This window comes from Myodes glareolus, chromosome 22 (assembly GCF_982192425.1).
Source record: "Myodes glareolus chromosome 22, mMyoGla1.1, whole genome shotgun sequence".
In the NCBI taxonomy this organism is placed as follows: Eukaryota; Metazoa; Chordata; class Mammalia; order Rodentia; family Cricetidae; genus Myodes; species Myodes glareolus.
This window is the reverse complement of record NC_142047.1, coordinates 5,494,124-5,520,327: the sequence shown is the minus strand read 5'-3', so window position 1 is coordinate 5,520,327 and position 26,204 is coordinate 5,494,124. Positions and strand designations below refer to the sequence as shown.

At 42.2% G+C, this 26,204-nt stretch overlaps 1 protein-coding gene across 4 annotated transcripts in view; it reads right to left on the bottom strand.

Annotated features, from left to right (window-relative positions):
* Nucleotides 1-5,742: 5,742 nt before the first annotated feature.
* Nucleotides 5,743-26,204, bottom strand: part of LOC125407523 (protein arginine N-methyltransferase 9) — a 37,450-nt gene continuing 16,988 nt past the window's right edge. For 3 of the 4 annotated variants that reach the window (XM_087900610.1, XM_087900612.1, XM_087900611.1), the window contains 6 exons: nt 22,942-23,134; nt 20,649-20,832; nt 16,587-17,298; nt 12,507-12,660; nt 6,321-6,443; nt 5,743-6,043 (listed from right to left, as the gene is read on the bottom strand). In XM_087900610.1, coding sequence (XP_087756736.1) covers nt 5,828-6,043; nt 6,321-6,443; nt 12,507-12,660; nt 16,587-17,298; nt 20,649-20,832; nt 22,942-23,134 — 1,582 coding nt within the window. In that variant the 3' untranslated portion in view covers nt 5,743-5,827. The remainder of the gene's footprint in view (nt 6,044-6,320; nt 6,444-12,506; nt 12,661-16,586; nt 17,299-20,648; nt 20,833-22,941; nt 23,135-26,204) is intronic. The other variant, XM_087900613.1, reaches the window with a different exon arrangement.

Sequence of the window (26,204 nt, the reverse complement as noted above, 5' to 3'; positions counted from 1 at the left end):
GTGATTATTTGGTTCTGGGTGGTCGGGAGTGAAAGCACAGTCTCTGTTTACAGCCCCTGCTCAGAATAATTTGCAAATTAGACATTATCAGCAACTGCAAGGTTACTTCAAACTAAGACCCCTGCTGTCTCTGTGTCTCTGCAACCCAAGGCACAATGTGACCCACACTCTTAAGGAAATTCAGCAAGTGTCAGTCACACTAAAATCCTGGCCAGCAGAACACTTGTAGACTATGGAAGTGTTTGAAACAAAAACTCCTTGAATTCAGTGACTTGGAGACCAGAATAGAGCCTGAGTCTGCCAGGGAGAGCTTGGATACAAGCTCTACACAGCATGCTGGACACTGGATATTTACAGTCAGCTTCCTGAAGGCTTAACCAGAGGTGAGAGAGACCTCAACATCTGTAACCCAGACTTCAAAAGGGACGCCCAGAAGCAAAAAACATTCCGTTCCAAATAGAACCTTGAGGGCAGTGGAGCAGTTCAGCGGGGCAACACCCATGACAGTGACCAATAACTAGGACCCTAGCAGTGAAATGCCCAAGAGCATGGCAGGCTTCTGGGAATCAGGACAAAAATGCCAGACTTGAGACTGAATAGAGCCAACAAGACAGACAGCGTTCATACTCTGTCACAATCCAGCACTCTCCACATTTATTCTGTCTACTCTATTTTCCTTTCTCAAAACACCCAGGCTCGACTGGCTTGTGGGTCTCTGTGTCCGCCTACGAGCTGGGACTGGACTGTCCTGTTACCTGAGACTTTGTATTTCCGTCCTCACTCCTCCACTGAGCCAACACTAAACACCAGTCTCGCTCTTCCCTTTCCTCCTCCTCACACCTAGTGCACAAGGTACTGGTGCTCTTTACTTCCTGAAATGGTGTTTAAGGAATGGTGGGTTTTTATTTGGCTATGACAGTATTTTCACAGTTGACCTACCCTTGATATAACAAGCAATTACTGTTGCAGACACTATTGTCAGGAGTACTGAGGACCAGGCCAGGGCCAAACAATCTAGCAGAAGAAAATAACAACCCGGCCTTGTTATACCTTAATCCCTCTTGAACACTGCAAACATTCACTCCAAAAATAAAGATGACATAATTTTTTAAAATGTCTTTTATTAGTGTAGGTATGTCAGCACACCTGTGTGCTTGGTGCCGGAGATCTGAGGCGAGTGTCGGATCCCCCAGAGCTGGAGCTACACACGGTTGTGAGCCATATGTGGGTGCTGGAACCAAACTCAGGGGCTCTGCAAGAGCAAAAATGTTCTTCATTATCATTATCAAACCATCTCTCCAGTATTTTGCGTGTATGGGTATTTCGTCTACATGTAAGTCTATTCACCAATGGGCATGCCTGGTGCCCATGGAAGCCAGAAGAAAACATCAGATCCTCAGGATCTGAAATTGCAGAATGCTGTGAGCTGCCATGTAGATGCCAAGATTCCAACTCGGGTTCTCTGCAAGATCAGCCAGTGCTCTCAACTGCTGAATCGTCCTCTGCAAGATTAGCCAGTGCTAATCAGCCAACAGTCGAACAACAGAGGATTAAGTACAGAGCGAACACAGGAAAGAAACTGGAATACCAAGACAGCACAGCTGCATGAAAAACTATCAAACCCATTGTAACCACACCTCGTGAGAGCACAGTAAATCAAATCCCAAGAATCAAAAAGAAAGATTTTAAAATAAATATTACAACTATATTAAAAAAGAAAAGAACACACAAACTTCTGAGTTCCAAGAGAACATCAAAGAAGGAAATCAGGATAAGATATAAAAGAAACTGAAGAAAAACCAAACAAATAGAAATTAAAATTCCAATAATTCAAATAACAAGACCTGTGGAAAGATTCAGCAATCCAAAGGACCATGAATAGGACAACAATGTCAAGGCTTAAGGACAATGAGGAATTGGACGTTCATTAGCAAAGATACATTAATTTTAAAAATATGCCTGGGCTGAACTGTGGTGGTGCACACCTTTAATTCCAGCACTTTAATCCCAGTACTCAGAGGCAGATGCAGGCAAATCTCTATGAGTTTGAGGCCAGTCTGGTCTACAAGGCTCAGGACACCCAATGCTACAAAAAGAAACCTTTTCTTGATTAGCCAAACATATATGTGTGTGTTTGTGTGTTTCTGTGTGTGTGTGTGTGTATGCATGCCTGAAACATGCAGGATTCACGAGGAACGATGAAAGGACCAAATCTATGAATTGTAGACAGGTAAGTTTCATGTCAAAGGAACTGGAAAACATTTTTCATAAATTGACAGACAGCAAGAAACTGCACCTCATCTGAGATGCTCATATAGGTATTGGAGGCATTTAGAAGACCAAACCTCCCATGTTATCTTATGGCCAAAACACTAAATATACACAAGGGAAGTCTATCTAAAGCTGCAAAAGAAAAAAGTCACATTATAAAGGCTGACTCATCAAAAAGCAAATTCCTTAACAACATTTTAAAAGAGGAGAAAAGGGAAGAAGTATTTCAAGGTCTGAAAGATAATAACTTCCATCTCAGACTCCTATACCCAGTGTGGTGATGAGCGAAAATGGGCTCCACAGACTCATAGGGAGTGGCATCATTTGAATTAAGACATGCAGCCTTATTGGAAGAAGTGTGTCATGGAGGGGGGGTTTTGTGGTTTCAGAAGCTCAAGTCAGACCCAGTGGCTCACTCTCTCTCTGCAGCCAGTGGATCAGGATGCAGAACTTTCAAATCCTTCTCCAGCACCATGTCTGCCTGCACGCTGACATGTCCTGCACTGAGGATGTCTCAGTTTCTACCGCTGCAATGAAATACCTAAAGTCTAGCTGGGGGGCAGGAGACAGGTTCATCTGGCTTACACTTCAGCACTGTCATTCATCACGGAAGGAAGTCAATCACGGCAGGATCCTTGAAGCAGGAGTTGATGCAGAGGCCATGGAGGAAAGCCGCTTGCTTACTGGTTTGTTTCCCATGGCTTGCTTAGCCCACCTTTTTATAGAACCCAAGACCAACAGCCCAGGAATGGCACCACGCACCATGGACTGGGCCCTCCCCCCACTGATCACAAAATGAGAAAATGCCTTACAGCTGGATCTCATGGAGGCTCCTTCCTCTTTGATGACTCTAGCTTGGGTCAGCTGACAGACAAAACCAGCCAGTACAACGATAATGAACTATAGGCCAGTCCCAATTAAACATGATCATGGTGTCTAACCTAAGATGGAGGTACAAACGCTATTGCTTTAGAAGGGGGGGGCGCACAACACAACACGGACAGACTGTGGAGCCAGGCTATCAGAAAACACTGATAGGAACCTTTGGGTTGGAAGAAAACAAACACACCCAAGAGGCTATGGAAGCAGACGCGGCTGCGGCTGTGCCACAACAAATGAAGAGCAGGAGAAAGCGAACACTGGAGCGGCAGGATCGAGGGGTTTCTTCTCACTGACAACTGAACAGTAATGCTCCCGAGTTCACAAAGACAAGAGCCCTTCGCGGTCAAAAAAGAATCCACTATTTGTTGTCTCCACAGATGAGCCACCAGTATAAACTGACGGTACTACGCGGTGCCAGGATGAAATGGTGTTCCAAACAAATGGAACTATAAACAAGCAAAGTGCCACTGTTTTAATGCCTGACAGAGTCAGGCAGTCACAAGGTATAAGATGTGATTGGATCTAAGGCAACAATCTATCAAGAGGACATTACAATTCTAAACTTCTGTGCACCCAGAACATGTGCACCCATTTCACAAAACAAAACAACTAGATGTAAAGTCAAAGATGAGCTGTGGGAAGACGGCCCAGTGACCAGAGGGCTTCCACAAAGGAGCAGGGGCAGCATCCAAACTAGACAGCTGTGGTGGTTCTCTGTCGCCCAACACTGGAGGAGAGCCAGGGTCCACAAGGCAAACCGGCTAGAAAAGACTTTGCTATTGGTGCTCTCTGGCTCCAGCAAGAGACCATACCTCAATAAACGAAGAACGAATGAGAGAGACACGGTATCAACTTCAGTATTCATGGGTACATACTGTGTGTGCACATTAGCACATACATGTACTAGCACACAAGCCACATGCAAATAAAAATTTTAAATCAAATAAAAAGTCACAAATTAATCCCAACACCCAGTGGGTGACTTTCTCAGCAGCAGACAGGTCATCGTGTCAGAAGTTACACACCTTAGTTAACAAACAAATCAACAGAGCCTACAGTCCATTCAGCACTTCAGGACAGACATTCTCAGCAACCCGTAGAAATGGCTCTAAAATAGACCATAATAGATCATATGATAGGAACATATAATAGATCATATAAAAGGACACAAACATAGGGAACTTGAAATAACTTTTATTTTGATCAAAATGTTAAAAAACTAAAAATCAACAGCAAGAGTAACTACAGAGCATGCAAACTTGTAGAAACTCAACAACACACTATTGCCATTGCACTGGCATTGAAGAAAGCAAGAAGGCAATCAGAGATCAAGAGAATCGAAGCAAAAGAAAAACAACAAACTAAAACCTACAGGACACAACAAAAACATTTCTAAGGGGGAAGTCGTAGCTAAACATGCCCACATTTAAAAAAAGTCAGAGAATCTCAAAGAAAAATGAACCTTAGAGTCTTGGGAGAAGTAAGAACAAGCCAAACCTAAACAGCAGTGGGTGGAAAGAAATTAAAATGAGAGCAGAAATTAATGAAAAGACTCCTGAAGCTGAGTTGGTTCCTTGAGTAGATGAATAAGGGATGGCAATGTAGCTTACTAAAAATGTTTGACTACCATGTCCAAAGCACCGAGTTTGGTCCCCAGCAGTACACAAACCAGAGGTGCTAGCATGCGCCTGAATCTCAGCATTTAGGAAGTAGAGATAGGAAATTCAGAAATTAAAAGTTATCCTCAGATACATGGCTAATTTGAGACCAGTCAGGGATACATAAGACCCTGTTCAAAAAGAAAGAAAAGAAGGAAGGAAGGAAGGGAGGGAGGGAGGGAGGGAGGGAAAAGGGAGGAGGAAGGATCAAAGAAAGAAAATGGAGAGGAGAAAAGAGAGAAGAGACTGGGACAGAGAGGAGAAGATCAAAAAATCCTTAGCTGCCTGGCAGCAGTGGCGCACACCTTTAATCCCTGCACTAGGGAGGCAGAGGCAGGTGAATCCCTGGGAGTTCGAGGCCAGCCTGGTCTACGAGAGCTAGTTCCAGGAAAGGCTCCAAAGATACAAAGGAACCCTGTCTCGAAAAACCAAAACCAAAAAATAAAGAAAAAAAATAATTCCTTTGCAAAATCAAAAATAGGGAAAACACTTCAAGATACAGATATGGGCAAGGAATTTCTGAAGGCTTTCAGATCACTCAGGAATCAGTGACAATTAAAAATGAGATCCCGTGAATTAAAAAGCTTTGCAAGAGGACATTCAAATCAAAATTTAGAAAAATTCTGCTGAGCCGTCTCTCCAGCCCCTGCGTTAGCATTTTTAAGCTTTTGTTTGTGCCTCCTTAAAACACATCCTAGGCCCTTCACTCTCTTAACTCGCTACCTAACAGAAGCAAGCTCTGGCTCACATCACCTGTCAGTCTTCAGTAGAAGCCTTTTAGATATTGACCAATGATAAGCCAATGCCTCAAAACCTTAAAAATTTGTTTAACTAACATGACAATGAGGCAGACACCTCTTAAATCCCTACCAAGCCCAACAAAATGAAACGAAAGACGTATCCTTTTCTAGAGAGCAAACAAGGCTACACGTTAAGACTGTAACCATGTGCTTTATTACTGCTTTACTTTGACCACGACAAGGAAATGTACACTCGCCCCATGACTGCAGCCTCTCTCACTGCTTCACTGTGATGCTGACGTTGCTCCTGTGATGCTGTACACTGAGCACAAGCTCCTCTCCCGCGCGCACCCGGATGGGGGTGTCCAGAACCACGGCAGCTTGCTTCCAGTGGGAGGCTTCATCTGAGGTGTCCAACCTGACCTCATCATCAAGGCACAAGTGAAACCAAAATGGGACAGCGGTCACTTGTCCAGATCTGCAAATGCGGACCTATAGAAATCGAATTTTGAACATTTCATCAAGGCAAATCATCAAGTCTTCTATCTCTTTTTAATCAATTTGAATATAAGAACTAAAAAAATTGAACCACCCATTCAAATTTAATAATAACTAGTCTTAGACATTAATATTTAGTCAATCTATTTTTGCATGTTGTCTAGAAAAGATTTAAATCATCAAAGAAAATGATAAACCGTGTGAGCATAGCATCCCTCATGAAGGCCAACTGTTCTGACTGACAAGGGTGACAGCTGACCGCTGTCCTTACCTTTACTTCTCTACTGGAAGTGTTCAGATATGGCGTCATCAGATCTAATCTTAAGAGTTCCACTGGCTGGCTTAAGGGGACACATGGCAACGAAGACAAATCCAAAAACACACGGATAGGCACCTGAAAGAAAGAGAACACTCTGACTTATCATTTGTGCAATCAGGTTCATTCTGTGCTTGACTTACAGTTAGCGCCTCATGACCGAATGTTTACTGTCTCGTTTATATTCTGCATCACCCTAAGGCATGAATCCTCACAATCAGTTTATCAGGATTAACGAACAAGCTAAGGTTTAGGCAGGTTCAACACTTCCCTATGGTTTGTTACCTACAGGTCTTTCTTTTAGTTTAGAAACCACACTAAACTTTGAAGTGGCCAAACAATCCCAGAAACATCTGTTCCTAGAATATGTGAATAAATAATCTAACAGTTAAGTACTAATGTGTTTCATCAGAGGCAGCAAACTTAGTCAGCCATGGTGGGTGGCACATCCTCTTAATCCCAGCACTTTGGTATCTTTATGAGAAGCCAGCTTGGTCTACATAGTGAGTTCAGACCAGACAAGGCTACACAGTGAGATCTTGCCTCCAACAAGCAAACAACAATAAAGGGGCACAAATTCATCGAAACAGATTCATCCTGAAAAACAAGCTCCTTTCTACAAGGCAATGGTTCTCAAAACCTTGGCTGCAAATTCAAGTTACTGGGGGTGTTTTAAAAGGTCTACCCACTCAGGGCACACCCCTGCCAATCTGCGGATGTTTTAACAGGTCTACCCACGTAGGGCACACCCCTGCCAATCTGGGGGTGTTTGAAAAGGTCTGCCCGCTCAGGGCACACCCCTGCCAATCTGTGGGTGTTTTAGCAGGTCTGCCCACTCAGGGCACACCCTATGCCAATCCGTAGTCAGGCCCAGGATTCTGAAGCCCTCAGAGTCCACACAAACACAGTCTTGCTTGCACTACATCTCTGTCCCTCATACGTTCGAGATAGAGCTGCTAGAAGATGCTTTCCTGCCTATGGACGGCTGAGACACCACAGGTCATCAACCTCTTCTGGGCATTTATAAACGCTCAGTGGCTCCACACCACTTCCGGTCTTCCTTTTGCCCTTTACTCCTGTCTATCCAATGCCTGTGACCCCTACATTCCCACTTTTCACTGCCTGAGACTGAAATCCCCTTGGCTCTCCTCCCGCCTTACTGTCTGCCCCACTTCTGTTTCTCAGCCTAACCTCCTGGCCTCTCCTGTCACCGTCAATAACATTTCGAGATCCCTAAATTCAGTTCTCAACCCCTTTTTCTGCACACCCCTAATGTTCCATCTAGTCTTGTGGTTTTCAATACCATATATATGATATCGACTGTTTAATTTGCATACTAAGCCTAGAGTTTCTTTGATTCCTTATTCCAGACACCACCTACACACAAATACAGCTGATCACTCTGATGTTTCCCATATCAATAACTGGTAATCTTTCCTGGTCCTCTCTCATATTCTGTACCCAATCTATAAAACTCCAACTTTTAAAATACATGCAGAAGCACACATGGCTTCAGCTGCAGTTTAAGTCACTACCTTCCACTGCATCACTACCATGTTTGTGCCTTTGGCTGGCTTGAAAGTGATCTTTAGAAAGCAAGTTGGTACATTGTGCTACTGTTCAACTCTGGTGCTGCCTAAGGATCCTTATTTGCCCCATGGGATATGGCCCACACCATATCAGAGATTTTCGTAGTGGACAGTTAGTTATCCAGGGTTTGAAGTCATTTAATTCCATTTCTGGAATCAGAAATCGCACCCTAGCTCCTGAAGGAGAAGGGTATCTGACTGTGTGGTGTGGGTGCTGGAGCTGGGGATGCTGTCCTCTCTTTCTGCCGTGGTACAGCTGCTTGAATGACTCGGAACTCTGCATAGGCCCTGACCCTGAAGGAAAGAAGGACAGGTCTCAGGCTGGGACTTCTGTGACTCAACAGATCCAAAACTGTCTGATGAAGGGTCTTCTTCCCTTTAATCTCGCACTCAAAGACAGAGACTATGGGCATATCACTTTTAGAAGGATCTGAGCTGACTTGTGTCCCCATTGTAAGGTCCCACCATTTTTTTTGTTCTTGTTGACCTGAGTCAATCTACCAGCCTCCTTCCTAGTCAGAGGCAGCAGAAGTTGAGAGGTTTCCTATTCATAGCACCACTATGTGGCTAGTATGCCTTCTCTGTCAAGTTCACACAGTTTAAGTGGTCTTCTCATTGGCTGTAGCAGAACAGCATTTTGCACGGATATGGATTCTTTCTTGGGATCTCCCTGCCTGGCTGTCTATGTTAGTGACTAGAGTTAACTAGATGTCAGCAGGCCCATCATCTCTAGGTTGGCTGCCAACCTGCTGAATCGTTGGTCATGGTTCCGCCTGAAGGTTGAGCATGCTGGCCATACTCTTATTCTCTCAGCCATAGAGAGGTCCCATCATACGCCTCTGATTTATATTGAGATACCTGTTTTGCATAGAGTTGGCAGCAATGTGCATGGTGACAGAAGATTCCTGAGTTTTCTACTTTAAGCCTCCTATGAAGGAAACATTCCTGACCCCACCTAATGTGGCATAATGGACATGTTAGGGTTTTATGGAAGCATGAATCATTCTACTTGGAGGGAGTGTATCATAGGGTAGGATTTCAAGCTGCCTGTATACTTGACTGGGTGTCTTCTTCAATTGCTATATGCCATAGATAATGAAAAAGAAATCAACAGAAAATTCCACAAGCTAGGACTATTTACTGTCAGGATACACTGACGTTCTGGAAGACATACTATGACACTCTGAGAAAACTGTAACAGGTAAATATGTGTGGAAGCAGTTTATAAATGAAATACTACAAAGCTTGTAACAGAGCATCGGTTTATAAAAAAGAGCTGCTATTGGTCCAATAGTATAGCATCATACTACCACTGTATAACAATGTTGAAAGCTTTAATACACACATTCACTTTGCTTCCCAAGTAGCACATACCTTCGACAGTCTCATTTGCTATCTAACATGCCAATCATAGTTTTGCACATAACCACTCTTGTTATTTATGAGATGAATTTAACCAGTTCCAAGAAACAAACTTTCATAATCAGCAAAGTAACATTAATACTCACTTTCTCCCAAGAGAATGGAAAACTCATTCTAAAGACATGATACAAGCCTAACAGAATGAACTATGCCCCTAGAGAAACAAAAACGTGAGAATAGTTGCAAGCCTGGAAAACCTTTCTATAGGAACTAAGTGACTGAAAAGTCAGTAAAAACTGCAAGAAAAGCAAAGGTGAATTGTTTTCCTAGTGCGACATCAACCATGTCACTGGATTACTAGAACCTGTTCTGTCACGTTTACTGCTAGTGCCTAGTCCCAGACAACAGGGCACAGTTCAAATCACATGGGATTCTGAAAAATTAGAATGATTATTTTTATTCTGAAAATCGTGGTACACAACTCAATTATTTCTTTAGTTGCTTAGACAGCTTACCATCTTAAGACAATTTAAACATGGTTGCCTGTAAATTCTTTCTTTGCAAGACTAGAAGCAATACACTATTTACACTTTGCTGCTGATCTGTGTGCTTTACCAACTGTAGTTGCTAAACAATGAGTCTAGACATTTATGGTCTGCATGAATATAACCAAACATGAGAAAATGGAAACTACAAATTTTGAGAATTGAGCTTTTTTTCGTAACAGGTTTTTAAAATAGAAAAAAGTGAGTGGTCACTTTGGCAATCGGAAATGTTAAATCTACAAAAGACCCTTCAGACAAGCTGTTCTTAAAAACACAAATTATTTCTGGGCATGGTGGTGCACACCTTTAATCCCAGCACTCAGGAAGGAGGGAAAGAGGCAGGTGCAGGTGGCTACCCTGGTCCACATAGTGAGTGCCAGGACAGTCAGGTCTATGTAGAAAGACCATGACTCAAAAAAAAAAAAAAAAAAAAATTCAAAAGAAAACAACTAAATGAAACCAACCAACCAACAAACAAACGAAAAACAAAAATCAAACTGTAAAACTCTAGGGTAACTCTAAAGCCATTTCTGACAACTCTGAGGCCATTTCTGAGGCCTCTCAGCAGTAGTGCCCCTCCCTCCCCTGGGAACCAAGGACTTAACAACTACACATGCATGTACTGGAATGTTGGGGAATTTCCATCTCCCTGTGTCCTTGTGGATGTTCTCCAGATAGAACTCAGTTATTGGAACTAGGGCAAGACAACCCTTAGATGTTGACTCAGTTCCTCAGCCTTGGTCAGGGGATATTGACTCAGTTCCTCAGATACGGTTAGGATGACTCCCTGTTACTCTGCCTGATCTAGCAACTACTCTCTCGCCATGGCTCAGACCAATCATTGCTAGTAGCCCTTTGACTCAGTCAATCTTAATAGCTGAAGAACAACCCCCAAGTTCTGGCCCTTGTTTCTGTGGCTTTTTGCTTAAATATAGCCTGTACCAGCTATTTGGGGTCCTTAGCTTGAATGCTGAGTGACCCTGTTATGACAGAATTAAAATCCTCCTGCTTTTACATCAACTGTGGTGTGAATGTTTTCTTGGGGTGACTCATCCTCGGTAATTGGACTCTAGGGTCCAACAAAACAAAACCCAAAAAACACAAACCTTTCACCTTATTTTTGATAGAAGGGTAAGAGGTAGAAATTTTCTGCCATGATGGACTGTGTTCCTTCAAACTCCGATTCAAAATAAACCCTAGTTTAAGATGCTTTTGTCAGGTACTTTGTTGTAGCAATGAATATTTAATATATATATGCATAATTTGGGAATGGTGGCATACATCTGTAATCCTAGGCCTTGGAAGACAGAAACAGGAAGAGCAGGAGTTCAATCTGGCCTCAAACTCACAGAGATCCTCCTGCCTGTGCCTCCTGAGTGCTGGGATTAAAGGCATGTGCCACCACTGCAAGGCCAAGGTTATCCTTGGTCACACATTGAAGCACATGGGGCTATATATTAGACCCTATCTTCAAAAATAAAGCTAAATAAAATAGCAAATGTAGAAGATGCTCAATAAACAAGTTGAATAGTTTTTAACATACTATATTGTCTTTTAACAATCTCTGATTGTTTCATTGATTCAGTTACCTAGTAGTCCATCATAGTACGAGTGGAGATAATGCCTATGGCAATGGGTAAACAGTCTATAAAATAAAAAACTGCCAAGACAGGCCAGTGGTGGCATAAACCTTCAATCATAGCACTCAGGAAGCAGAAGCAGGCTGATCTCTGTGACTTTGAGGCCAGCCTGGTCTATGGAGTGAGTTCTAGGACAACCAGGGCTACATAGAGAAACCATGCAAGAAAGATAGATAGATAGATAGACAGACAGATAGATAGACAAAGAGATAGATTAAAAACTATATAAATCTTCCAACAAGGGTTATAGAGTCTCTTTAGATAATTAAGGGCCAACTGTAGGGTTTACATAGACACACAGTAGCTGGGATTTAACCAAGGCAGGATTACACAAGAACAGGAATGGGGTCTACCATCTAAATTACATGAAAATACACAGAGCACAAAACCTAAGCTGTTCAGGAAAGAGTGGCCATAGCTGGGAGCGCAGTGAACAGGCAGCAGGCCCAGTGTACGGTGACTGGTAGAACTGAAGAGTCAGAGCAAGTGGGGATAAAACAGGAAGATGGGGTGGAGAGAACCCAGCAGTTGGGAGCACACACTACTCTGGCAGATTCCCTGCGCTCAGCTCTCAGCACCCAGCACCCACGGGGTGGCTCTCGTTCCCAGAGATCTCATCTCCTCTTCTAGACTCCATGAGCAATGCACACACAAGACACACCTGCATACAAACACTTATACACTAAAATAAGTAAATAATTCTTTTTTATCATAATAGAAGATGGATGATAGCATTTTGGGACCATGTACAGAAATAGCTTAGCCATCTCTATCTTGTGATAGGTGATTCAGAGGACAATCTGTAAACTTTAGTCAGTATTCTTGACAAAAATCCTTGCTTATTCTGCCTCTCAGGTTGGCTTTCGTGGGTGACATGTTCCTTTACTCTAGGAAACTGCCTGTCTTTCTATCCAGCTAGGCCCACTGACTAAGAAAAATTCAAAGGAGAGACAATGATAATAGGAGGCAGCAGGGTCTTGGCTGAACGGTTCTCCACACGCTTACCTGGAACTGGTTAATAAAAGGTGCTATGTTTAACCCAAGAGTGTGTTCTGCTCCTTGAACAGCGCTCTCTTCTACCAGTGTCTGCGACTCCACGAGCATCCCGAGCATCAAGACGTACTGGGGGAAGATCTTGCCTCCAGACTGCAATAAACATCTGAGGAAAGGTAGATAACTATAAGGCCTTTTAATTCCGTACATTTTATAGATAACAAGAATCATAAGTTAGTGAAGTGTAGATGATATATAGTCTAGTGGACTTTGTCATTATTGATTAGTCATTCAAAATTTAAACCATTAGAAATAATTACTCAAGAAGGCAAATTTGGACGGACTAAGGCAAGTCCTTAGTTACAGGCCATAATCATTAATGGGAAACCATCCAGTGTGGAAATCAAAGTGCTCCAAAATCAGCGCTTTTAGCCGGGCAGTGGTAGGACACATCTTTAATCCTAGCACTCGAGGGTCAGAGGCAGGCAGAATTCTTGAGTTTGAGGCCAGCCTGGTCTACAGAATGAGTTCCAGGAAAGCCAGGGATACACAGGGAAACCTTGTCTTGAAAACAAATAAAGAAACAAACAAACAAATGAATGAATGAATTCCAGTGCTTTTGGATGACTCATACAACATTATAAAGGAAATTTTATGTATGACCTCATGACTAGGCTACCATCAAAACACAAGTGCACTAAAAAACAGTTCTGGCTGCTCTACAACTGTGTGTAAGATGTACAGGAAACATGAATAAATTTCACGTATAGACTCAACTTTCCTCCACAGCTATCATTACGTGTAAGCAGCTGCAACACTGATGGTCCCAAGCATTTCAGGCAAGGTAAATGTCTAACTGGGAAAAAGGACAGTCTCACAATATAACACTACAAATAGCTCAGTACGTGAGGGCACAGAGTATATTGCAAGCTCTCTGAACTATTCTGTGACGTCTCTGAAGTGGTCACTCTATAGGACTAAACTCTCCAAAAGCAAACATATACGTAAAGTGAAATATTCTAGAAAGGAAAGCCAAGATAAAGGTTAACAAAACCCTTGCTCATGCAACTGCACTTAATGTAACTACACTCTTGTTCACCTTCATTCTCCCTGTAGTCCCACAAAAATGGCATTATCAATACTGGGCATGGTTATTAAAAAGTAGCTTCTGAAGTAGGCTGGCCCTGGACAGAGAACTAGGAGCAAACAGTAAGTGATGGGTGGGAAGCTGGCACCCCCACGTGTGAGGTGCCGGGTGCTCCTGGAGCAAGGCAGCTTCAGGTCCTGTGAACTACTGTGGAGTCTTATTTCTCAGACCTGAGCCACAGGAGGAAGTAGAAACAGAATACAAGGTAGTGCTTAAGACAGTGAGACTGCTCCTCATCTGTCGCATTTTCAAGTATGGAACCTAGTTTTTACTGAGTCCTCTGGGATGTCTTCTACTTGAACTTCCGGAGCAAGGACTACAAAGAGGTGGGCACTGATCACCTCAAGTATCTGTCATTGTAAATTTTACACTCAAGTTAAAGATGTAAGGATCTACTTAAAAAATTACAGCCTACCATCTGGCCAGTTTGTACATATCTAAAAAGATAATGTGCATAAGTGTTTCCATTTTTGCTATATAGTTTCCCTAAATAGATCATTAAGACTTGGGAGCTGGGGAGACAACTCAGTGGACAAGGCACCTGCACTCCAAATGTGAGGACCAGAGCTCAGATCCATGGCATCCAGGTAAAGTGGTGCCTGCTGTGATCCTAGCACTGCAGGGGTAGAGACTGATTCTCAGTGCAAGTTCAAGACCAAACCTACCAAAGAAGCAAGCCCTGTGTTTAGCGACCCTACCTTAACAAAGTGAGGAGGAGCAAATGAGGACAGTCAACAATGACACACAGGAGAGCAGGAATGAGTGGAGCACTAATGTACACAGGACTTGCCCTAAGCTCAGGTGAGAATGTGCTGAGGCGAGTAAAGGGATTAGCTTAGTCCAAGGTCATGACTTATCTGTCTGATGCCTGTGACTTGCTGACCCTATGCTCTCCCACACTGTTCCTTGTGTGGGTGTGAGGGAAAGTCAATCTCAATTAGTGACATCTCAAATTAGTGACTTAAAAGCTCTCAACAAAACCATTCCTATTAGCTTGTGAGCTGTTGTGAGATTAGCCTATTTACTTGTTAATTTTCTGCCCATTTACATTAACTTTCCAAACCTTGAAACTCAAGAAAAGATCTAAGAATGATAACAGTGCATACTAACTTGTTATTTACCTGTTACTAAATGAATCATTTAGCAGGCACTGACATTCTATTAGGTTTCTCTTTGTAGTACTGGGGATACCAGAGCAAGCTTGTCAACACTGAACCATACCTTCAGCCCATAAACTTGACTTTTACCTTAACCTTATTTATAAACTTATTTTACCTTAACCTATTTTACCTTATTTGTTTCCCTTATTTATTAAAACATCTCACACCAAACTGGAAGGTGAGTTTTTCCAAAAAAGAGCCAGTTAATTAATTCTCTGTCAGTGGATGCTAGTCCATTCTAACATTCTCTAGGGTTCAGTCCCACGAAACTGCCTCACTTCAGATGCCAATCCTAACCCCAGATGTCCAGTGCACTGTCACTGATAGACATGTGGAGTTCACACAACTCCCTCTTTAAGGGAAGTGTCTGATAACTTGCTATTATGCCTCACAGAACTAAGAAAAACATAATACCACTATGCACTGGTACGCTACAAAGGTTAAAACTCAGAAATAGAAGATAGAGAGAGATAGCTCAGCTGTTAGGAGCATTTGTTGCTCTTGCAGAGGACCCAAGTTCGGTTGCCAGCACCCATACGGTCGTTCATAACCATCTGTAACTCTAGCTCCAGAGATCCAACATTCTCTTCTGATCTCTCCAGGCACCAGGCACACATGTGGTACATATACATACATGTAGGCAAAATACACTTAAAATAAATACATCTAAAAACATTTCAAAGACAAAATCATTCAGGAATGACCAAACAAGACATACATAGGGCAATGGTGACTTATTCTAACACTCCATTTGATCTTTATCTTGTCTTTGTTGTTGATGCTTTTGTTTGTTTTTTTGGCACAAAACTCCTAAAACATAGGCATCTTTTCAGAGTCAAAGAAATAAGAACTCTTGTGTATACCAAGGCCATGCCAGGTGCTAGGGACTCCAGGAGTCTTGGGTTTGTCCTCCAGAAAGAATTAGGAATGACTGAAGTAACTTGCTATCTTACTTCCCTGCCACGTTAAATTATCGCTAATACCCAGTGATGCCCCACAAATTCCCGAAGAGACAGCACTGAGACCTGTGCAGCTCAGCACATGAAGGTTCTTGGCCAGCATGTCGGGGGAAGACCATGGAGACTCTGCACCCTCTGCAGCTCTCCTGCTGGCTCCACATATATAATAAATAGGTTCACCCAAGCCAAGCATTTCCCTAAGTCCTGTGAGCTGCGATAGCAAATTCAGCCAAATCTGAAGAGGGTTTTATAAACCAAGGGGACTTTAATTTGTGCCTGGTAGTGTAGAAGCACAGGTGACAACCTACCATGTTCATCGGTACATCTGACTTTTGAGGCTGTGACTGTCCTGTAGGTTCTGCCTACCTCCAGACAGCAGGACCAGACTGAACTGAATTAAAGAAACCCAGCTGGTGTCTGCTAGGGAACAAACTGCTGAGAGTGTGGGCTCTCTGCCTAGGTAGCACCATGAGTGCCAAGCAAAAGTTGCGTTAGAGGAAGAAACAGCCCTTTACGGGAGAGGGACACCCTTGAGGATCACTATTTCCCCATATTTGATGTGTTTACCCCTCTGGAAAGCCTGTAAACTTTCCATTCAGAGATTTTATGAAGATTCAGTTAGTCACTGGTGACTAACTCCATTTCAGGTGAGGAAAACCTAACCCTCTACCCAAGACCTGTCAGAGGCCCTCAGCAGAACAAACTCCAATGTCAGGAATGGTTAAAAAGTAAGACATTCATCTCACCCCATCGCCTACAAAACTCAAAAAAGAAAGTGCATTTTGAACCCAAAATCCCCCATTCAATTTTATGGTTTTTGTTTTACCTGGATATTGCAGCTTTTTCCATTATTTCCTGCTGAATGAGCCCAGATGGCTCAATGACATCCAATATAATTATGCTCCACGATTTATCTGATTTGGGCCTTTGCAACACAGCTGCTTCATCTTCTATATGTCTCAGCCAAAACTCAAGAGTTTCCTTAGGAAAGTGATTGGCTTCAGATATAAGGTCCAAAGCAACACAATGCTGGTCTTTCTCCACAGAACTGTAGGGCTTAACCTCACCAAGTGTTCCAGCAATTACAGGCAAAAGAGAGAAGCCTTCGGACACATCCAACACATAGAGAGGGTCAGAGGTGCTTGGTGCACTCTCTCCACTTCCAGAATTCATCACAGAGTCCTGACACTGAGGATCCATAGGCTGGCACAGTTTCTCTGGGGCCAGCGAAGACAACACCTTCCTCATGGCCATCCTAAAGCCTTCATGATATGGAATGTTATTGAGCAAAGCAATCTCTGCAGGTTCTAACACACAGGGCTGCTCCAGAGCATCTGCTCTACTGGTCTGAAGGTTAGCCAGAGCACTACAGAGCTCAGCCTCATTTCCTAGAGACAGCAAGTCTTCACTCTTGGTAAAATGCTTTATAACTTCCATTTCATGTTCCAAATGCACAATATTGATACTCTGGATTCTTAGGTAACAATCTTGACAAGATGCTTCCATTGTCACACAATCCCCGGGCTTTATCCAGTAGTCTTCATTAGTAAGAAAAGAAAAAAAATATATGTAACTGATTGTCATAGTTAGTTCTATTGCTATAATAAACACCATGACCAAAATCAAGCTGGAGAGGAAAGAGTTTTTCTAGCTTATACATCCACATTATAGCCCATCATTAAAGGAAGTCAGAAGCAGGAGCTGACGCAGAGGCCATGGAGGGGTGCTGCTTACTGGCTTGCTCCCTATGGCTTGCTCAACTTCGTTTCTTAAAGAACCCTGGACCTCCAGTCCAGGGATACTTCACCCACAATAGAATGGGCCCTCACCCATTAATTACTAATTATGAAAATGCCCTACAGGCTCACCTACAGCCCCATTTCATGGAGGCATTTTCTTAATTGAGACTCCCTTGTCTCAGATACTTTAGCTTGTGTCAAGTTGATATAAAACAAAATTGTCCCCTTGTCACCTTAAGCTCTCAACAGGTCCATTCCATGGCTGCTGCTGTTATTGGCAGTTGTCCCATGATATTGGCATCTCCAAAGTGCTAGGGTCTCTTGCTACAACTGAGCTGCACCTTAAACTTGCCCTGCGGCTAAAGTTGACCGGGAACTCCTTATTCTCCTTCCTCTACCTCCTAAGAGTTGGAATTGCAGATGTGTACTACAAAGCCCAGCTTCTTACAATTTTGTTTATTTTCACTAAGATCAGTAGATGTACTGCCAAACTGAGGAAGATGTGGGGATAGAAAGAGGCTTTGTCTATAAGCAAAGATAGATAAAATTCAAGGATCAATATCAAGCCTCCTTTTAGCTTAAATAGGCAGTCTTTTCTCTAAAGGTGATTTCCAAAAGATTGAAAGCATTCAACACAATGGCATCTAACAGTCCTCTAGCATTTGGGAATTTGCATGTTTAGGAAGATCACGGTTTAAGGGAAGGCTAAGTTCTACAGAAAGGACTATCCTCTGCTCCTTTCTGAGTTTTCACAGGGTCCATTGCTAAGCCGCCACAGATAACTGTCCTTCAGCCATAGAGCCAGATAAAAATACAATCTGTCCCAGGTATGGCAGTACATGCCGATAGTACCAGATAGCAGGGAGCTGAGGCAGAAAGGTTGCTTGAACCCAAAAAAAAAAAAAATCAGCTTCATAGCCCTAACTATTGCAATTTAGTGCCTAGAAATCCCTAAAGGTAGAAGGAAACGGTTGTCCTCTGACCACATGCATGCAATGACAAGTGCACGCCCCCAAAAACATCTACACATCACAGAAACAAAAGTTTTAACTAGGAAAAAAAAACCCACAAAAAACCAAAGCTGTTATTTTTATGTTTAAGCATTTAAAATGGCTTTTCCCTGAGGATTCTTCAAGGAATATTTAAATTACCTAAGAAAATAAAAATAAATAAATATAGATTTAAAATGTAACTTTCTTAGAGCCAAGCTTTTTTATTTATATCTTACCATTCCCACAACCCTCTAGGGTAGACAGCACTGTCCTATTTTCAGATAGAACCCAATAAAAGTTCTAACATCTTTGTAAGCAAGTCATTCAACAAGAGAGCCAAGACCTGAACCTGAATCTTCAGACTACAGATTCCACAGTCGACTGGCCTTGGCGAATCAGATCCCTGATAAAGAGACCACAGACATGGACTTCCTATAAATGCATACTTTTCCACATATCTTACTGTTGGGAACACAGAAACCCACCAAACTGCTATAAACAATTTTTTTTCCCTAGACAGATAATGTCTTTAATATAACCTTTCCCAACGGAAGTTCTCTTAGATGCATACCTCTAGAGCTGTATGCACTTTAACTCCTACATCTCTTCACTGGAGGCACGTGCACACGCCCCGGCATGTGTGTGGTCAGAGGACAACTTGGGAGAGTCAGTTCTCTTCTCCACTATATGAGCTCCAGAAATCAAACTCAAGTCATGAGGGCTGGCAGCAAGCACCTTTATCCACTGAGCCCCGCTCCATACATTCTTATGACCTGGGCTCCGCAAATGTTATCAGGGTCTCTACGGGTGAAGTACTCCCACACTTTATACTTTTCTAGCTCATTTTTGGAAGAAGAAAAGAAGAGGAAGGGAAAAGGAAATAGGAGAATAAGAAGAAGGAAGAAGAAGAAGAGGACAGTACGCACGTGAGAAGCACTAGGTCTTGTAGACCTGGCTGGCCACTAATTGACAGAGATCTGCCTACCTCTGCTTCCACAGTGCTGGGATTAAAGGCATGTGCCACCACCACCTGGCTTTTTTTTTTTTTTAAATTTTAAAGCAACATTTCTTTCGTCTACTGATAAGTACCACTTGAAATTATAAAATGATTAATGAGAGTTACAGCTAAGGAGCATGCAATAGAGTAATTTTAAATCTTTATTTGGAGACTAAGTCTTTCTATGTAAAGCTGGCCGGCCCTGAACTATCTCTAGAGTGCTGGGATCAATGGTGTATGGCACTGAACAGTAGTTTTTGCTTTTTAATAGAATAGCTTCTATTTACTCTTTTGGCAATCTCATAGACATAAACAATGCATATTGACAATATGCACTCTCAACCCTATCTCCAGGAACTCTCAGCCCCTCTCTCCCACTTCCCAAGGCAATGACTGAATCTCTTTTTATTTTTTGAGAATGGGGCTCAGTGTGCAGCCAAGGTTGGGCCACACTCGCTACACAGACCAGACAGGCCTTGGATTCCCAGAGGTGTGCCTGCTCTTAGTGCCTCACAGTACAGTGATCAACAGCATGCACCACCTCAGCTAGCTTCAGTCTCTCTTCTTAACACATAGTTTTGAAATTGATTTTTAGAATGTGGAAATTCTGAAATACTGAAGCAACACTCTTTTGCTGAAAACTTCATATCCAAAGTGATTCTGTTTTTCTTTTCGGTCACTGACTCAATTGTTTGTTTGATTGGTTCCATGGGAAGAAGTTTGAGTTCATTTTTAAGATTTATTTATGCACTTTTAAAATGCACATGGATGGTTTGTCTGCATATTAGAAGAGGCCTTCAGATCCCATGGGACTATGGGTATAGCCGGTTTTGAGCTGCCAGTGGGTGCCCAGAATTGAACTCGGGTCCTCTGGAAAAGCAGCCAGTGCTCTTAACTGCTGAGCTGTTTCTCCACCTGCCCCCAATTGTGTTCCCTGTGTCTTCCCTCCCCTTCTGTCCTCTCCCATGGTCCCCATGCTCAGGAGATTTACTCAGGAGATCTTGTCTTTCTCTACTTTCCATGTAGATTAGATCCATGTATGTCTCTCTTAGGGTCTTCATTGTTGTCTAGGTTCTCTGGGATTGTGAATTGTAAGCTGGTTTTCTTTGCTTTATGTCTAAAAGCCACTTATGAGTGAGTTTTAAAGAGATAATACTTACCTGCAAGGGCCTGTACTGGATAAACAGCCTGTTCCCAGCAGGTTTCCTCCCCAGGACTTGTGGACAGACTGTATTCGTCATCCAGCTGGAGAACAAACCAAACCATGACAGCATCCAGCACGCCTTCTTTAGTAGCAGGAACACTGAGGGGGTGTGGCTCTTTAGTTGCAAGACTCTTTAATTCCTGAGAAGAAATATAAAGTGGGTAAGAAAACAGAGTCTAGGAATCTAGTAAGGAACAAAAATAATAAAGAACGTGGTTTTATAAATTGAACATGTATTTCCCTCAATGTCAATCCACAGTCCATCCTCGCAGTCAGTCCTCCCCTGCCCAGGTATGGGATCACAGAATATCAGACGTCTACTGAACATATAGTGCGCGCGCGCACACACACACACACACACACATTCACTCTCACTGATGAAGGAAAACATGCCAGTGGTGTAGTGCCGGATGACAGAAGCAGGCAGCAAAGCCACGGGGTCATTTATTTTAAACTGGAAAAGTGTGTATGTGCAAATGCACACACACGGAAAGAAGAGCAAGCCTGGAACACACACTTCAAATAAATAACCCAAGGAACAAACAACATATAAGAGGGTAATACCGGGCCTTTTCATTTCTGTTGTTTTCCTTCAAAGTGTAAAATAGACAGACACTGTTTCTAAAACTAAAATCTTTACAAGGTGTGTGTATTGTAAGAAATAATTCAAATAAAAACTCTTAAAATAAATAACAAACAGCTGCGGGGTACTTCACAGCTGTGCTCCCACCTCTCCCTGGACACTGTGTCTGGTCAGGAATGACCTGAAAACCCAGGACTGCTCAGTGTGATAAAACTGAACTTGAAACAGCTGCATGCCTCTCCCCTACCCCCCCGAAGAAGAGGTGAATTAAAAGGGACTTCTGGCTATATTTTTAAACTTTCATGACAAAAGGCCCTTCCTTCAGCCACCTCCACCCCAAAGCATGTGCCATGAGCATCATTCTTTCTTCAAGACGTTAGAAAGAAAGGGATCTTATTCAACAGTTCTTGGGCTCTCTGGGCACACTGTACACACAAATCTTCCTATCACCCACCAGTACAGGCATAAACAAGCTAGGGTGGTCCGCCATTGGCTTTCCTTAGGCCTGTTCTGGCTTGAAAAGGCAAACCCCAAGCAGGAAGTGTAATTGTAGTAAAGAGGCTCGCCTAGCACGTGCCACAGTCTAGGTTCAACCCCTAGGATCCTGACAAAAACCGAAATGCTCTGAATTGAGAGCCTTCAGCCCTGGGTGAGATGAGATGCCATTACCTAGCACAGTGGTTCTCAACCCTCCTCACGCTGCGACCCTTATACAGTTCCTTATATTGTGGAGACCCCAACTGTAAAACTATTTCCACTGCTACATCATGACTGTAATTTTGCTACTGTTATGAATTGTAATGTAAATATTTGTTTTCTGATCGTCTGAGGTGACTCTTGTGATAGAGTCACTCAACCTCCACCAAAGGGTCACGACCCACAGGCTAAGAGACACTGTCCTAATGACTTTAATTTGTTTAAATTTACATTAGTGCTCATCTAAATGGAAACCATTAATTTGAGAATATAGCATAACAAAGAGAACAATAAAGATCTAGGCTGGAACTTTTGCCTGCGTATTTACAAACATGAGAACTGTAGCACTTACTACTGCAGTTTCATCTAAATAGCACTAGATAGCATGCATTCTCTTACTTCTACTGTCAAAGTAACGTTCACGTAAAGCCCGCAGCACAGGAGACACTCGACAAACTCTAGAGACCTTTGCCCTTGCATTTAAAGAGTATATTCAATTGGGAATTTTAATTTGTTGTCAATCATTTCTTCATAAGTAGAACCTCATGTACATTCAAAAAGTAAGACATAGTCGGGCAGAATCAGTGGTATTGGAAGGACCTTTAAACCCAGCACTCACTTGGGAGACAAGAGGCAGGTGGATCTCTGAGTTTGAGGCCATCCTGGTCTACAGAGTGAGTCAGGACAGGTCTACACAGAGATAGCATGTCTTAGAAGAGGGGGAAAGAAAAAAAAGCAAAACAAAAAGAAAAAAAATTAAGACTTCATACACTACCTGAAACACTTAAGGAAATTCTTAAGAGTAAGAATTAAGGGTCAGGCATGCTGGCATACCACAGAGGTGGGCAGATTTGTATTATTTCCAGGCCAGCCTGGTCCACAAAGTGAGTTCCAGGTCAGCCAGGGCTGTTAGCCAGAGAAACTATGTTTGGGGTTTGGGGATAAGGAAGAATTAATTTCCTGTTTTTACCTGAAGACTGTTGAAATCCACTTTCATAATTTCAAAGCACTCTGTCAGAGGCAAATACCCTCCAGGGATCCGACTCATCTTCTCAGTTGTATACGGTTCAACTGCTTCTCCAGTTTCTGCAGAAGAGGAGGCCGGGCTCTGAAATTTCACACTTGCTGGCAAACGGACACCAGCAATGTCCTTACTGCCCACCCTAGTAAGAGTTTAAGAAAAAGTGAGGTAAAAGATGTGATTTTTTTTATTATCAAAATCATTATCTAATAGTTGAGAAAATATAAAAAAATTAAATAAGACCTCATAACCACAGATTCTTTAAATTATACACATACACTATCACATAAAGAAAAATATGATAAAGTCTATATTAAAATGAACAACTTTGTAGTATAAAAAGACGATTCAGTGTTAAACACACTTGCTATTCTTGCAGATGTCCTGACTTCAGTTTGACTCCCGCACACACCACCTGCAAGCGCAGCTCCAAGGGATACAACACGCTCTCATGTCCTCCACAGACACCACATACACACAGCAGAATTCACACAAATACACATGCATACATAAAAATTAGAAAACTAAAAAATTAGAAAATTAAAAAGAACAATATTTAGAACATATATTCAATAAACGATCATATTCAAATTTACTTTTGAATTCTGGCGAGTTAATAGAAAACAAAAATGGACAAAGACTTAGATACTTCACCAAAGAGAATAACCAAATAAAATAAGACCATCAGTGATCATCAAAGCAATGAAATGAAAACCACAATGCACACTATACAACCTACAACAGGAATAGTCAATAGCAAGGGATGCTGAGGATACAGTCTCACACGACTGTATTTATTGGTACCTTTTAATGAGTTAATTTAACACACAGAAGCACTTAAATTTACACACACACACTCACACACACACACACACTTTTTTTGGCATGCCAATCCCAGTTTCCCCTTTTTCGTCTCTTTCTGTTCCCTCTGCCTTCCCCCCACCTCATTCCCCATACACTCCTCAGAGAGGGTAAAGCCTTCCCTGGGAAATCAACAAAGTCTGTCTCATCACCTCATTGAGGCAGGACCAAGAAAACCACCACCCCTACCACCCCTGTGCTTAGGCTGAGCAAGTTATCTCTCCATAGAGAATGGGTCCACAAAGTAGGTTCATGCATTAGGGTAGATCCTGATACCACTGCCAGTGGCTATACATACTACCCAAATCACACCATTTTCACCTGCATTCAGGGGACCTAGTTCAGTCCTAAGCTGGTTCCCCAATTGTCAGTCCAGAGTCAGCGATATCCCACTAGCTCATATCAGCTGATTCTGTGGGTTTCCCTCATCATAGTCTTGACCCCTTTGTTCATATTATCACGCCTCCCTGTCTTTGATTGTATTCCAGGAGCTCAGTTCAGGGGTTAGCTGTAGATTTCTGCATCTGCTACCAACTGTTTCTGGATGAGGGGTCTAACTTCTCTGGGTTGTGGACCCCTCTGGGTTGGTTATCCTTTGTTTTATGTTTGATAGCAACTTACGAGTGAGGCCATACTATATTTGTCTTTCTGAGTCTGGGTTACCTCACTCAGGATGATTTTTTTAGTTCCGTCCATTTGCCTGCTGAAGCACAATTAATAAAAATCCAGTGACAGAAATTAGGGTTCAACTGGAAGGTCAGAAAAGCAAAACACCCAGCCACTGGCTCTTACCTCTACCTCAGTCTGAAATGGCGACCTGCCTCCAGGAAACCTCATATGAGACTGTGACTGAGATTGTCTCCTCCTGTATTATAATCCTCTCTAGTTCTGGGAGTAAACAACCGCCTGGTTTCTATGGCAAGCTAGTGTGGCTACTGAGATTAAAGGTGTGTATCATCGATGCCTGTAGGACCAGCCAGTGTGGCTGTTTTACTTTTCTGATCATCAAGCAATCTTATTTATTAAAAAACAAATGAAATGCTACTACAGCCTGCAAATTTCAAGATGTCATTTTTTTTCTTTCTTTTTACCACTGAGTAGTATGTCATTGTGTAAAAGTATCACATTTTCTTTATCCATTCTTCAGTTAAAGGACATCTAGGTTATTTCCAGGTTCTTGCTGTTATAAATAAATCTGCTGTGAATATAGTTGAGCAAAGGTATTGTGCTGTGAGTGTGCTTCCTTTAGGTATATGCCCAAAAATGGTATTGCTGGGTATGATTACTAAGTTCCTAAGAAAATGATACGCTGATTTCCACAGCAGCTGTAGAAGTTTGCATTCCCACCAGCAATGGAGTAGCATTTCCCTTACTCCACATCCCCTCCAACATAAGCAGTCATCAGCGTTTTTTATCTTAGCAATTCTGACAGGTATAAGATGGTCTCTCAGAGTTGTTTTGCTTTGCATTTCTCTGATGGCTAAAGATGCCGAGCATGTCCTTAAGTGTCTTCTCGCCATTTAAGATTCTTCTGTTGAGAATTCACTCCTTAGATCTGTACCTTATTTTTTAATTAGATTATTCAGTGTTTTGATGTATAATTTCTTGAGTTCTTTATATATTTGGAAGATTAGCCCTCTGTCCAATATGGAGTTAGTGAAGATCTTTTCCCATTCTGTAGGCTGCCGTTTTGTGTTGTTGACCATGTCCGTTGCTTTACAGAAGATTCTCAGTTTCAGGAGGCCCCATTTCTTTATTGTTGTCCTCAGTTTCTGTGCTACTGGTGTTATATTTAGAAAGTGGTCTCCCGTGTCCATGCTTTCAAGGGTACTTCCCACTTTCTCTTATACGAGGTTCAGTGTGGTTGGATTTATGTTGAGGTCTTTGATCCATTTAGACGTGAGTTTTGTGTATGGCAATAGACATGGATCTATTTGCAATCTTCTACATGTTGATATTCAGTTATACCAGTATAATTTGATGAAGATAATTTTTTAGCTTCTTTGTCAAAAATCAGGTGTTCATAGGAGTGTGGGTTAATATTAGGGTCTTCAATTCAACTCCAATGGTCCAACCATCTGTTTGTATGTCAGAATCAAAATGTTTTCATTACCGTAGCTCTGTAATAGAGCTTGATGTCAGGGATTGTGATGCTTCCAGAAGTTCCTTTATTGGACAGGATTGTTTTTGTTTTGGCTATCCTGGAATTTTACTTTTCCATATGAAATTTAGTATTGTTCTTTTGAGTTCTGTGAAGAATTGTGCTGAGAATTTGGTGGGTATTGAATTGAATCTACAGATTGCTTTTGGTAGGAATGGCAATTTTATGATTTTAATCCTACATATCCAGG